This window comes from Telmatherina bonti, assembly GCF_933228915.1.
Source record: "Telmatherina bonti genome assembly, chromosome: 20".
Taxonomy (NCBI): Eukaryota; Metazoa; Chordata; class Actinopteri; order Atheriniformes; family Telmatherinidae; genus Telmatherina; species Telmatherina bonti.
In genome coordinates this window covers 3,399,130-3,412,730 of record NC_136618.1, presented here as the reverse complement: position 1 = coordinate 3,412,730, position 13,601 = coordinate 3,399,130, and the positions used below count along the sequence as shown (strand labels likewise).

Below are 13,601 nucleotides of genomic sequence, written 5' to 3'. Positions count from 1 at the left end.
CCAGATCTGGTCTGAAACAGCAGATGGTTCAGGATACTGGGAACTGGTCCAGATCTGGTCTGAAACAGCAGATGGTTCAGGATTCTAGGAACTGGTCCAGATCTGGTCTGAAGCAGCAGATGGTTCAGGATACTGGGAACTGGTCCAGATCTGGTCTGAAGCAGCAGATGGTTCAGGATTCTAGGAACTGGTCCAGATCTGGTCTGAAGCAGCAGATGGTTCAGGATACTGGGAACTGGTCCAGATCTGGTCTGAAGCAGCAGATGGTTCAGGATACTGGGAACTGGTCCAGATCTGGTCTGAAACAGCAGATGGTTCAGGATACTGGGAACTGGTCCAGATCTGGTCTGAAGCAGCAGATGGTTCAGGATTCTAGGAACTGGTCCAGATCTGGTGTGAAGCAGCAGATGGTTCAGGATACTGGGAACTGGTCCAGATCTGGTCTGAAGCAGCAGATGGTTCAGTATTCCGGGAACTGGTCCAGATCTGGTCTGAAGCAGCAGATGGTTCAGGATTCTAGGAACTGGTCCAGATCTGGTCTGAAGCAGCAGATGGTTCAGGATACCGGGAACTGGTCCAGATCTGGTCTGAAGCAGCAGATGGTTCAGGATACTGGGAACTGGTCCAGATCTGGTCTGAAGCAGCAGATGCTTCAGGATTCTAGGAACTGGTCCAGATCTGGTCTGAAGCAGCAGATGGTTCAGGATACTGGGAACTGGTCCAGATCTGGTCTGAAGCAGCAGATGGTTCAGGATACTGGGAACTGGTCCAGATCTGGTCTGAAGCAGCAGATGCTTCAGGATACTGGGAACTGGTCCAGATCTGGTCTGAAGCAGCAGATGCTTCAGGATACTGGGAACTGGTCCAGATCTGGTCTGAAACAGCAGATGGTTCAGGATACTGGGAACTGGTCCAGATCTGGTCTGAAACAGCAGATGGTTCAGGATACTGGGAACTGGTCCAGATCTGGTGTGAAGCAGCAGATGGTTCAGGATACTGGGAACTGGTCCAGATCTGGTCTGAAGCAGCAGATGGTTCAGGATACTGGGAACTGGTCCAGATCTGGTCTGAAGCAGCAGATGGTTCAGGATACTGGGAACTGGTCCAGATCTGGTCTGAAGCAGCAGATGGTTCAGGATTCTGGGAACTGGTCCAGATCTGGTCTGAAGCAGCAGATGGTTCAGGATACTGGAAACTGGTCCAGATCTGGTCTGAAGCAGCAGATGGTTCAGGATTCTGGGAACTGGTCAAGATCTGGTCTGAAGCAGCAGATGGTTCAGGATACTGGGAACTGGTCCAGATCTGGTCTGAAACAGCAGATGGTTCAGGATTCTAGGAACTGGTCCAGATCTGGTCTGAAGCAGCAGATGGTTCAGGATACTGGGAACTGGTCCAGATCTGGTCTGAAGCAGCAGATGGTTCAGGATTCTAGGAACTGGTCCAGATCTGGTCTGAAGCAGCAGATGGTTCAGGATACTGGGAACTGGTCCAGATCTGGTCTGAAGCAGCAGATGGTTCAGGATACTGGGAACTGGTCCAGATCTGGTCTGAAGCAGCAGATGGTTCAGGATACTGGGAACTGGTCCAGATCTGGTCTGAAGCAGCAGATGGTTCAGGATTCTGGGAACTGGTCCAGATCTGGTCTGAAGCAGCAGATGGTTCAGGATTCTGGGAACTGGTCCAGATCTAGTCTGAAGCAGCAGATGCTTCAGGATACTGGAAACTGGTCCAGATCTGGTCTGAAGCAGCAGATGGTTCAGGATACTGGGAACTGGTCCAGATCTGGTCTGAAGCAGCAGATGGTTCAGGATACTGGGAACTGGTCCAGATCTGGTCTGAAGCAGCAGATGGTTCAGGATACTGGGAACTGGTCCAGATCTGGTCTGAAGCAGCAGATGGTTCAGGATTCTAGGAACTGGTCCAGATCTGGTCTGAAGCAGCAGATGGTTCAGGATACTGGGAACTGGTCCAGATCTGGTCTGAAACAGCAGATGGTTCAGGATACTGGGAACTGGTCCAGATCTGGTGTGAAGCAGCAGATGGTTCAGGATACTGGGAACTGGTCCAGATCTGGTCTGAAGCAGCAGATGGTTCAGGATTCTAGGAACTGGTCCAGATCTGGTCTGAAGCAGCAGATGGTTCAGGATACTGGGAACTGGTCCAGATCTGGTCTGAAGCAGCAGATGGTTCAGGATACTGGAAACTGGTCCAGATCTGGTCTGAAACAGCAGATGGTTCAGGATACTGGAAACTGGTCCAGATCTGGTCTGAAGCAGCAGATGGTTCAGGATTCTGGGAACTGGTCCAGATCTGGTCTGAAGCAGCAGATGGTTCAGGATACTGGGAACTGGTCCAGATCTGGTCTGAAGCAGCAGATGGTTTAGGATTCTGGGAACTGGTCCAGATCTGGTCTGAAACAGCAGATGGTTCAGGATACTGGGAACTGGTCCAGATCTGGTCTGAAGCAGCAGATGGTTCAGGATTCTGGGAACTGGTCCAGATCTGGTCTGAAGCAGCAGATGGTTCAGGATACTGGGAACTGGTCCAGATCTGGTCTGAAGCAGCAGATGGTTCAGGATTCTGGGAACTGGTCCAGATCTGGTCTGAAACAGCAGATGGTTCAGGATACTGGGAACTGGTCCAGATCTGGTCTGAAACAGCAGATGGTTCAGGATACTGGGAACTGGTCCAGATCAGGTCTGAAGCAGCAGATGCTTCAGGATACTGGAAACTGGTCCAGATCTGGTCTGAAGCAGCAGATGGTTCAGGATACTGGGAACTGGTCCAGATCTGCTCTGAAGCAGCAGATGGTTCAGGATACTGGGAACTGGTCCAGATCTGGTCTGAAGCAGCAGATGGTTCAGGATACTGGGAACTGGTCCAGATCTGGTCTGAAACAGTAGATGGTTCAGGATACTGGGAACTGGTCCAGATCTGGTCTGAAGCAGCAGATGGTTCAGGATTCTGGGAACTGGTCCAGATCTGGTCTGAAGCAGCTGATGGTTTAGGATACTGGGAACTGGTCCAGATCTGGTCTGAAGCAGCAGATGGTTCAGGATACTGGGAACTGGTCCAGATCTGGTCTGAAACAGTAGATGGTTCAGGATACTGGGAACTGGTCCACATCTGGTCTGAAACAGCAGATGGTTCAGGATACTAGGAACTGGTCCAGATCTGGTCTGAAGCAGCAGATGCTTCAGGATTCTGGGAACTGGTCCAGATCTGGTCTGAAGCAGCAGATGGTTCAGGATACTGGGAACTGGTCCAGATCTGGTCTGAAGCAGCAGATGGTTTAGGATTCTGGGAACTGGTCCAGATCTGGTCTGAAACAGCAGATGGTTCAGGATACTGGGAACTGGTCCAGATCTGGTCTGAAACAGCAGATGGTTCAGGATTCTGGGAACTGGTCCAGATCTGGTCTGAAGCAGCAGATGGTTCAGGATTCTGGGAACTGGTCCAGATCTGGTCTGAAGCAGCAGATGGTTCAGGATACTGGAAACTGGTCCAGATCTGGTCTGAAACAGCAGATGGTTCAGGATACTGGAAACTGGTCCAGATCTGGTCTGAAGCAGCAGATGGTTCAGGATTCTGGGAACTGGTCCAGATCTGGTCTGAAGCAGCAGATGGTTCAGGATACTGGGAACTGGTCCAGATCTGGTCTGAAGCAGCAGATGGTTTAGGATTCTGGGAACTGGTCCAGATCTGGTCTGAAACAGCAGATGGTTCAGGATACTGGGAACTGGTCCAGATCTGGTCTGAAGCAGCAGATGGTTCAGGATACTGGGAACTGGTCCAGATCTGGTCTGAAGCAGCAGATGGTTCAGGATTCTGGGAACTGGTCCAGATCTGGTCTGAAACAGCAGATGGTTCAGGATACTGGGAACTGGTCAAGATCTGGTCTGAAACAGCAGATGGTTCAGGATACTGGGAACTGGTCCAGATCTGGTCTGAAGCAGCAGATGCTTCAGGATACTGGAAACTGGTCCAGATCTGGTCTGAAGCAGCAGATGGTTCAGGATACTGGGAACTGGTCCAGATCTGGTCTGAAACAGCAGATGGTTCAGGATACTGGGAACTGGTCCAGATCTGGTCTGAAACAGCAGATGGTTCAGGATTCTAGGAACTGGTCCAGATCTGGTCTGAAGCAGCAGATGGTTCAGGATACTGGGAACTGGTCCAGATCTGGTCTGAAGCAGCAGATGGTTCAGGATACTGGGAACTGGTCCAGATCTGGTCTGAAGCAGCAGATGGTTCAGGATACTGGGAACTGGTCCAGATCTGGTCTGAAGCAGCAGATGGTTCAGGATACTGGGAACTGGTCCAGATCTGGTCTGAAGCAGCAGATGCTTCAGGATTCTAGGAACTGGTCCAGATCTGGTCTGAAGCAGCAGATGGTTCAGGATACTGGGAACTGGTCCAGATCTGGTCTGAAGCAGCAGATGGTTCAGGATACTGGGAACTGGTCCAGATCTGGTCTGAAACAGCAGATGGTTCAGGATACTGGGAACTGGTCCAGATCTGGTCTGAAGCAGCAGATGCTTCAGGATACTGGGAACTGGTCCAGATCTGGTCTGAAGCAGCAGATGGTTCAGGATACTGGGAACTGGTCCAGATCTGGTCTGAAACAGCAGATGGTTCAGGATTCTAGGAACTGGTCCAGATCTGGTCTGAAGCAGCAGATGGTTCAGGATACTGGGAACTGGTCCAGATCTGGTCTGAAGCAGCAGATGGTTCAGGATACTGGGAACTGGTCCAGATCTGGTCTGAAACAGCAGATGGTTCAGGATACTGGGAACTGGTCCAGATCTGGTCTGAAGCAGCAGATGGTTCAGGATTCTAGGAACTGGTCCAGATCTGGTCTGATGCAGCAGATGGTTCAGGATACTGGGAACTGGTCCAGATCTGGTCTGAAGCAGCAGATGGTTCAGGATTCTGGGAACTGGTCCAGATCTGGTCTGAAACAGCAGATGGTTCAGGATTCTAGGAACTGGTCCAGATCTGGTCTGAAGCAGCAGATGGTTCAGGATACTGGGAACTGGTCCAGATCTGGTCTGAAGCAGCAGATGGTTCAGGATACTGGGAACTGGTCCAGATCTGGTCTGAAGCAGCAGATGGTTCAGGATACTGGGAACTGGTCCAGATCTGGTCTGAAGCAGCAGATGGTTCAGGATTCTGGGAACTGGTCCAGATCTGGTCTGAAGCAGCAGATGCTTCAGGATACTGGAAACTGGTCCAGATCTGGTCTGAAGCAGCAGATGGTTCAGGATACTGGGAACTGGTCCAGATCTGGTCTGAAGCAGCAGATGGTTCAGGATACTGGGAACTGGTCCAGATCTGGTCTGAAGCAGCAGATGGTTCAGGATACTGGGAACTGGTCCAGATCTGGTGTGAAGCAGCAGATGGTTCAGGATAGTGGGAACTGGTCCAGATCTGGTCTGAAGCAGCAGATGGTTCAGGATACTGGGAACTGGTCCAGATCTGGTCTGAAACAGCAGATGGTTCAGGATACTGGGAACTGGTCCAGATCTGGTGTGAAGCAGCAGATGGTTCAGGATACTGGGAACTGGTCCAGATCTGGTCTGAAGCAGCAGATGGTTCAGGATTCTGGGAACTGGTCCAGATCTGGTCTGAAGCAGCAGATGGTTCAGGATACTGGGAACTGGTCCAGATCTGGTCTGAAGCAGCAGATGGTTCAGGATTCTGGGAACTGGTCCAGATCTGGTCTGAAGCAGCAGATGGTTCAGGATACTGGAAACTGGTCCAGATCTGGTCTGAAACAGCAGATGGTTCAGGATACTGGAAACTGGTCCAGATCTGGTCTGAAGCAGCAGATGGTTCAGGATTCTGGGAACTGGTCCAGATCTGGTCTGAAGCAGCAGATGGTTCAGGATACTGGGAACTGGTCCAGATCTGGTCTGAAGCAGCAGATGGTTTAGGATTCTGGGAACTGGTCCAGATCTGGTCTGAAACAGCAGATGGTTCAGGATACTGGGAACTGGTCCAGATCTGGTCTGAAGCAGCAGATGGTTCAGGATTCTGGGAACTGGTCCAGATCTGGTCTGAAGCAGCAGCTGGTTCAGGATACTGGGAACTGGTCCAGATCTGGTCTGAAGCAGCAGATGGTTCAGGATTCTGGGAACTGGTCCAGATCTGGTCTGAAACAGCAGATGGTTCAGGATACTGGGAACTGGTCCAGATCTGGTCTGAAACAGCAGATGGTTCAGGATACTGGGAACTGGTCCAGATCTGGTCTGAAGCAGCAGATGCTTCAGGATACTGGAAACTGGTCCAGATCTGGTCTGAAGCAGCAGATGGTTCAGGATACTGGGAACTGGTCCAGATCTGCTCTGAAGCAGCAGATGGTTCAGGATACTGGGAACTGGTCCAGATCTGGTCTGAAGCAGCAGATGGTTCAGGATACTGGGAACTGGTCCAGATCTGGTCTGAAACAGTAGATGGTTCAGGATACTGGGAACTGGTCCAGATCTGGTCTGAAGCAGCAGATGGTTCAGGATTCTGGGAACTGGTCCAGATCTGGTTCTGAAGCAGCTGATGGTTTAGGATACTGGGAACTGGTCCAGATCTGGTCTGAAGCAGCAGATGGTTCAGGATACTGGGAACTGGTCCAGATCTGGTCTGAAACAGCAGATGGTTCAGGATACTAGGAACTGGTCCAGATCTGGTCTGAAGCAGCAGATGCTTCAGGATTCTGGGAACTGGTCCAGATCTGGTCTGAAGCAGCAGATGGTTCAGGATACTGGGAACTGGTCCAGATCTGGTCTGAAGCAGCAGATGGTTTAGGATTCTGGGAACTGGTCCAGATCTGGTCTGAAACAGCAGATGGTTCAGGATACTGGGAACTGGTCCAGATCTGGTCTGAAACAGCAGATGGTTCAGGATTCTGGGAACTGGTCCAGATCTGGTCTGAAGCAGCAGATGGTTCAGGATACTGGAAACTGGTCCAGATCTGGTCTGAAACAGCAGATGGTTCAGGATACTGGGAACTGGTCCAGATCTGGTCTGAAGCAGCAGATGGTTCAGGATACTGGGAACTGGTCCAGATCTGGTCTGAAGCAGCAGATGGTTCAGGATTCTGGGAACTGGTCCAGATCTGGTCTGAAGCAGCAGATGGTTCAGGATACTGGAAACTGGTCCAGATCTGGTCTGAAGCAGCAGATGGTTCAGGATTCTGGGAACTGGTCCAGATCTGGTCTGAAGCAGCAGATGGTTCAGGATACTGGGAACTGGTCCAGATCTGGTCTGAAGCAGCAGATGCTTCAGGATTCTGGGAACTGGTCCAGATCTGGTCTGAAACAGCAGATGGTTCAGGATACTGGGAACTGGTCCAGATCTGGTCTGAAGCAGCAGATGGGTCAGGATACTGGAAACTGGTCCAGATCTGGTCTGAAGCAGCAGATGGTTCAGGATACTGGGAACTGGTCCAGATCTGGTCTGAAGCAGCAGATGGTTCAAGATTCTGGGAACTGGTCCAGATCTGGTCTGAAACAGCAGATGGTTCAGGATACTGGGAACTGGTCCAGATCTGGTGTGAAGCAGCAGATGCTTCAGGATACTGGGAACTGGTCCAGATCTGGTCTGAAGCAGCAGATGGTTCAGGATACTGGGAACTGGTCCAGATCTGGTCTGAAGCAGCAGATGCTTCAGGATACTGGAAACTGGTCCAGATCTGGTCTGAAGCAGCAGATGGTTCAGGATACTGGGAACTGGTCCAGATCTGGTCTGAAACAGCAGATGGTTCAGGATACTGGAAACTGGTCCAGATCTGGTCTGAAACAGCAGATGGTTCAGGATACTGGGAACTGGTCCAGATCTGGTCTGAAGCAGCAGATGGTTCAGGATACTGGGAACTGGTCCAGATCTGGTCTGAAGCAGCAGATGGTTCAGGATACTGGGAACTGGTCCAGATCTGGTCTGAAGCAGCAGATGGTTCAGGATACTGGGAACTGGTCCAGATCTGGTCTGAAACAGTAGATGGTTCAGGATACTGGGAACTGGTCCAGATCTGGTCTGAAGCAGCAGATGGTTCAGGATTCTGGGAACTGGTCCAGATCTGGTCTGAAGCAGCTGATGGTTTAGGATACTGGGAACTGGTCCAGATCTGGTCTGAAGCAGCAGATGGTTCAGGATACTGGGAACTGGTCCAGATCTGGTCTGAAACAGCAGATGGTTCAGGATACTAGGAACTGGTCCAGATCTGGTCTGAAGCAGCAGATGCTTCAGGATTCTGGGAACTGGTCCAGATCTGGTCTGAAGCAGCAGATGGTTCAGGATACTGGGAACTGGTCCAGATCTGGTCTGAAGCAGCAGATGGTTCAGGATTCTGGGAACTGGTCCAGATTTGGTCTGAAGCAGCAGATGGTTCAGGATACTGGGAACTGGTCCAGATCTGGTCTGAAGCAGCAGATGGTTCAGGATACTGGGAACTGGTCCAGATCTGGTCTGAAGCAGCAGATGCTTCAGGATACTGGGAACTGGTCCAGATTTGGTCTGAAGCAGCAGATGGTTCAGGATACTGGGAACTGGTCCAGATCTGGTCTGAAGCAGCAGATGGTTCAGGATTCTGGGAACTGGTCCAGATCTGGTCTGAAGCAGCAGATGCTTCAGGATACTGGGAACTGGTCCAGATCTGGTCTGAAGCAGCAGATGGTTCAGGATTCTGGGAACTGGTCCAGATCTGGTCTGAAGCAGCAGATGGTTCAGGATTCTGGGAACTGGTCCAGATCTGGTCTGAAGCAGCAGATGCTTCAGGATACTGGGAACTGGTCCAGATTTGGTCTGAAGCAGCAGATGGTTCAGGATTCTGGGAACTGGTCCAGATCTGGTCTGAAGCAGCAGATGGTTCAGGATTCTGGGAACTGGTCCAGATTTGGTCTGAAGCAGCAGATGGTTCAGGATTCTGGGAACTGGTCCAGATCTGGTCTGAAGCAGCAGATGGTTCAGGATACTGGGAACTGGTCCAGATCTGGTCTGAAGCAGCAGATGCTTCAGGATAGTGGGAACTGGTCCAGATCTGGTCTGAAGCAGCAGATGGTTCAGGATACTGGGAACTGGTCCAGATCTGGTCTGAAGCAGCAGATGCTTCAGGATACTGGGAACTGGTCCAGAGCTGGTCTGAAGCAGCAGATGGTTCAGGATAATGGGAACTGGTCCAGATCTGGTCTGAAGCAGCAGATGGTTGTACTTGTGCTTTTAGATTTAACAGCTGCTTTTTACACAGTGGACCATGACGTTCTCCAGGCTGGAGCAGTGTGTCGGCATCACTGGCACCGCCTTGCAGTGGTTCAGATCATATTTATCTGTCAGGAGTTTCAGTGTCATGATAGATGACTTCATGTCTGCCTCAACTGCTCTTCCTTGGGGGGTACCACAGGGCTCAATTCTTGGCGCTCTCCTCTTCTGTATTTGCTGCCACTTGGTGCTATTTTTAGAAAGCATGGAGTACCATTTCACCTGTACGCTGATGACTGTCAGTTTTACTTCCCCTTAAAACGAAATGTCTCCCTTCAGCCTCCCCTAGATTGTCTCAGTGACATCAGAAGTAGGACGGCCCTGAACTTCCTCAGTTTTAATGAAAAAAACAGAGGTCATGCTTTTTAATCTCAGTGCCACTGGTTGCACTGCCTCTTTGGACCTGTCCTTTCTGGCATCATTTGAAAAGACTAGCATTACAGATCCAGGTGTGAAAATGGACCCCTGTTTAAAGTTGGACTCGCATGTAAATACTGTGGTGAAGTCTTGCTTTTTCCAGTTGAGACCACTGTCTAGACTTAAGCCCCTTTTATCAAGATGCCATCTGGAGACAGTGATCCTTTTATTACCTCAAGACTGGATTACTGTAACTCAGTTTTATCAGTCAAAACGCGTCTGCAGCGGGTACAAAATGCCGCTGCAAGATGTTTAACTGGCACGAGAAAACATGAGTACATATCTCCGGTTTTAGCGTCCCTTCACTGGATTCCTGTTCAGTTTAGGATCAGTTTTAAGATTCTCTTATTTGTTTTTAAGTGTCTTAACGACCTCGCCCCTCCTTACCTGGCCGACCTGCTGCATTGCTATACAACGCGCTCTGAGATCAGCGGACCAGTTGCTTCTAACTGTCCCTACGACACGCTGTAAAACCAGAGGAGACTTTTCAGTTCTAGCTCCAGAAATCTGGACCAGCCTCCCTCTGCAGGTTAGACAGGAGAACTCCCTCGCTGTTTTTAAAAGCCATTTAAAGACACATTTTTAGTCTTTGGCATTTTAGCAAGACTGAGTTGTCATTTGTGTCCTTGTATTTTATTTTTAGCTATTCTTTTTTATGCATTTCTTTATTTGACCATTTTAATATTTTACTTTCTTATGCTGTTTTTATTCACCTGCTGTTTCTGTACAGCACTTTGGTCAGCTGTATGTTGTTTTTAAAGTGCTTTAGAAATAAAAATGGTATGGTATGAAGTGATAAGAAACGGCAGGTAACAGATTAATTTCCACTTTAAACTTTATACTGATCATCCACAAAGATGCTACATTGTTCTAAGTTCAGATCTTTTGGTGTCTTATGGTTCTGAAATCTTTTTTCAAGACCATTTATTTAAAACAAGTGTGATTTTGAGACCGTGCTGTAATAATTCTTACCATGGAGGGTCAAATGGACACATCATCACTTTGTAGGTAAACTGACCACCACACCTGTCTGCCTGGCACCTGCTGCTTCTTCAGGGCGATGCTTCTTTACTTTGTCCACAGTGCCTGAAAACACAGGAATTTCAGGGTGGTGTCCACGACAGCTTCGCCCAGTTGCTGAGAGAGCTCAACAGGACTGATGCTCCGTATGCTTTGAGCGTGGCCAACAGGCTGTACGGAGAGCAGACCTACCAGTTTGTTGAGGTATGTGTTCTGGTTTTCAGCATGTTTACAGATTATTATGAATGGGTGTGCTTTTGTCTACTCAGTGTTAGTCAGGAAAAACAAGCTGAGGTGAAGGACACAGCAGTCATTAAAAAAAAAAGCCTCTTTCCAAAGAGGTTTGGCTGGTTACTAAATATGTTGTTTGGTTCCAGGACTTCCTGGGTCAGACCAGGAAATTCTACAATGCAGAGCTGGAGTCTGTGGACTTTATAAAGAGCTCAGAAGCAGCCAGGGTCACCATCAACAGCTGGGTGGAGAAACAGACACAAGGTGAATGGCGTAATCTGCAAATTCCTTATCCAGCCTTGAGAGGAGTCTGGCTACAGATCTCCAATACAGCTACTGTTCTGCTTCACCATCAGGCCAGATGAAGGAAAAACTTTTCAGTTGCATTACAGAACGGCATAGATTTTTCTAAGTTAAATGCACAGACAAATGCTGTGTTATAACCATAGACTATAAAAGATGGGCGGAGCCTCCATGACATCACCTGTAGGATTCTGAAAGCTCAATTGAAGCTCATTGGGCGATTCCCACCACCACCATTTTGGCAACATCAAATATCCCGTTGCTTCCATAAAACACAAAAACGGGCAAAGAAGAGGAGCAGAAAGGGGGGCTGAGATTGAGGGGTGGATGATTGATAGCGATCAAACTCAGACTTGCCTGTAGCTAATAACTAACTGAGCTAATGGCTGCTAACCAGCTAAGAGAAGTGGGCGCGCTAAAGCTAAATCACGCTGGTAACCTGCTAAAAAAGCATTCTGTCTTCTTGCAGGGTGATATCAGGTAAAATCAAAAGGACACGCCCCTAATTATGCTGAGTTTCAAGATTAACTTACTTCTAAACAGATAACTTTACTAGTCTGCAAATATGTTAATTTCTGATGTGAGTTGGTCGTTTTAACATGGGGATTTGCCGTTTTGGAGCCCCTCGTGGATGAGGGGGGGAACGGCAATTTGTGGCACCACAACCACATGGTACCGTCTGAATCACATTAACGTAAAGTATATGGATCAAACAGGCATTCGCTCTCCTGTCCTCCTCAGTGAGTAAAATCTGAATGATTTTATGACAGTGCTCAAGTTAATCCATCCATCCATCTTCTACCACTTATCCGGGGTCGGGTCGCGGGGGCAGCAGCCTAAGCAGGGAAGCCCAGACTTCCCTCTCCCCAGCCACATTTGCCAACTCTGCGGGGGGATCCCGAGGCGTTCCCAGGCCAGCCGAGAGATATAATCCCTCCAGCGTGTCCTGGGTCTTCCCCGGGGTCTCCTCCCAGAGGGACGTGCCTGGAACACCTCACCAGGGAGGTCCAGGAGGCATCCTGACCAGATGCCCGAGCCACCTCAACTGGTTCCTCTCGATGCGGAGGAGCAGCGGCTCTACTCTGATCTCCTCCCGGATGACTGAGCACCTCACCCTATCTCTAAGGGAGAGCCCGGCCACCCTGCGGAGGAAACTCATTTCAGCCGCCTGTATACGAGATCTGGTTCTTTCGGTCACGACCCACAGCTCATGACCATAGGTGAGGGTAGGAACGTAGATCGACTGGTAAATCGAGAGCTTCGCCTTCTGGCTCAGCTCCTTCTTCACCTCGACAGACCGGCGCAGAGTCCGCATTACTGCAGACGCCGCACCGATCCGTCTGTCCATCTCACGCTCCATCCTTCCCTCACTCGTGAACAAGACCCCGAGATATTTAAACTCCTCCACTTGAGGCAGGACCTGACTCCCGACCCGGAGAGGGCAATCCACCCTATTCCGGCTGAGGACCATGGTCTCAGATTTGGAGGCGCTGATTCTCATCCCAGCCGCTTCACACTCGGCAGCGAATCGCTCAAGCGAGAGCTTGAGCTTAAGTTATGAACAGAATCGGTGAGTACTCGACCACGCCCAAGTTTTTGCCTTGGCGACAGCTGAAGCCGCATGCCGCTTAGCCTGCCGGTACCCATCAGCTGCCTCCAGAGTCCCACAGGCCAAGAAGGCCCGATAGGACTCCTTCTTCAGCTTGACGGCATCCCTCACTGCTGGTGTCCACCAACGAGTCCTGGGATTACCGCCACGACAGGCACCAACGACCTTACAGCCACAGCTCCGGCTGGTCGCCTCAGCAATAGAGGCACGGAACACAGCCCATTCAGACTCAATGTCCCCCGCCTCACTCGGGACATGTTCGAAGCTCTGCTGAAGGTGGGAGTTGAAGCTCGCTCTGACGGGGGACTCAGCCAGACGTTCCCAGCAGACCCTCACAACACGTTTGGGCCTGCCAGATCTGACCGGCTTCCTCCCCCACCACCTGAGCCAACTCACCACCAGGTGGTGATCAGTTGAAGCTCCGCCCCCCTCTTCACCCGAGTGTCCAAGGCATGTGGCCGCAGGTCCGACGATACGACTATAAAATCCATCATCAAACTGCGGCCCAGGGAATCCTGATGCCAGGTGTACATATGGACACTCTTATGCTGGAACATGGTGTTCGTTATAGACAATCCATGACGAGCACAGAAGTCCAATAACAAAACACCATTTGGGTTCAGAGGGGGGAGACCATGCCTCCCAATCACTCCTCTCCAGGTCTCACTGTTATTGCCCACGTGAGCATTGAAGTCCCCCAGCAGAACAATGGAGTCCCCAGAAGGAGCACCCTCCAGCACTCCCTCCAAGGACCCCAGAAAGGGTGGGTACT

General features: G+C 50.2%; 1 protein-coding gene across 2 annotated transcripts in view; it reads left to right on the top strand.

Annotated features, from left to right (window-relative positions):
- The window catches only part of serpinb1l3 (serpin peptidase inhibitor, clade B (ovalbumin), member 1, like 3), a 40,908-nt gene that overhangs the window by 8,285 nt on the left and 19,022 nt on the right, over window positions 1-13,601 (top strand). For both annotated transcript variants that reach the window (XM_079260189.1, XM_079260188.1), the window contains 2 exons: window positions 10,750-10,890; window positions 11,064-11,181. In XM_079260189.1, the coding sequence (XP_079116315.1) occupies window positions 10,750-10,890; window positions 11,064-11,181 (259 nt within the window). The remainder of the gene's footprint in view (window positions 1-10,749; window positions 10,891-11,063; window positions 11,182-13,601) is intronic.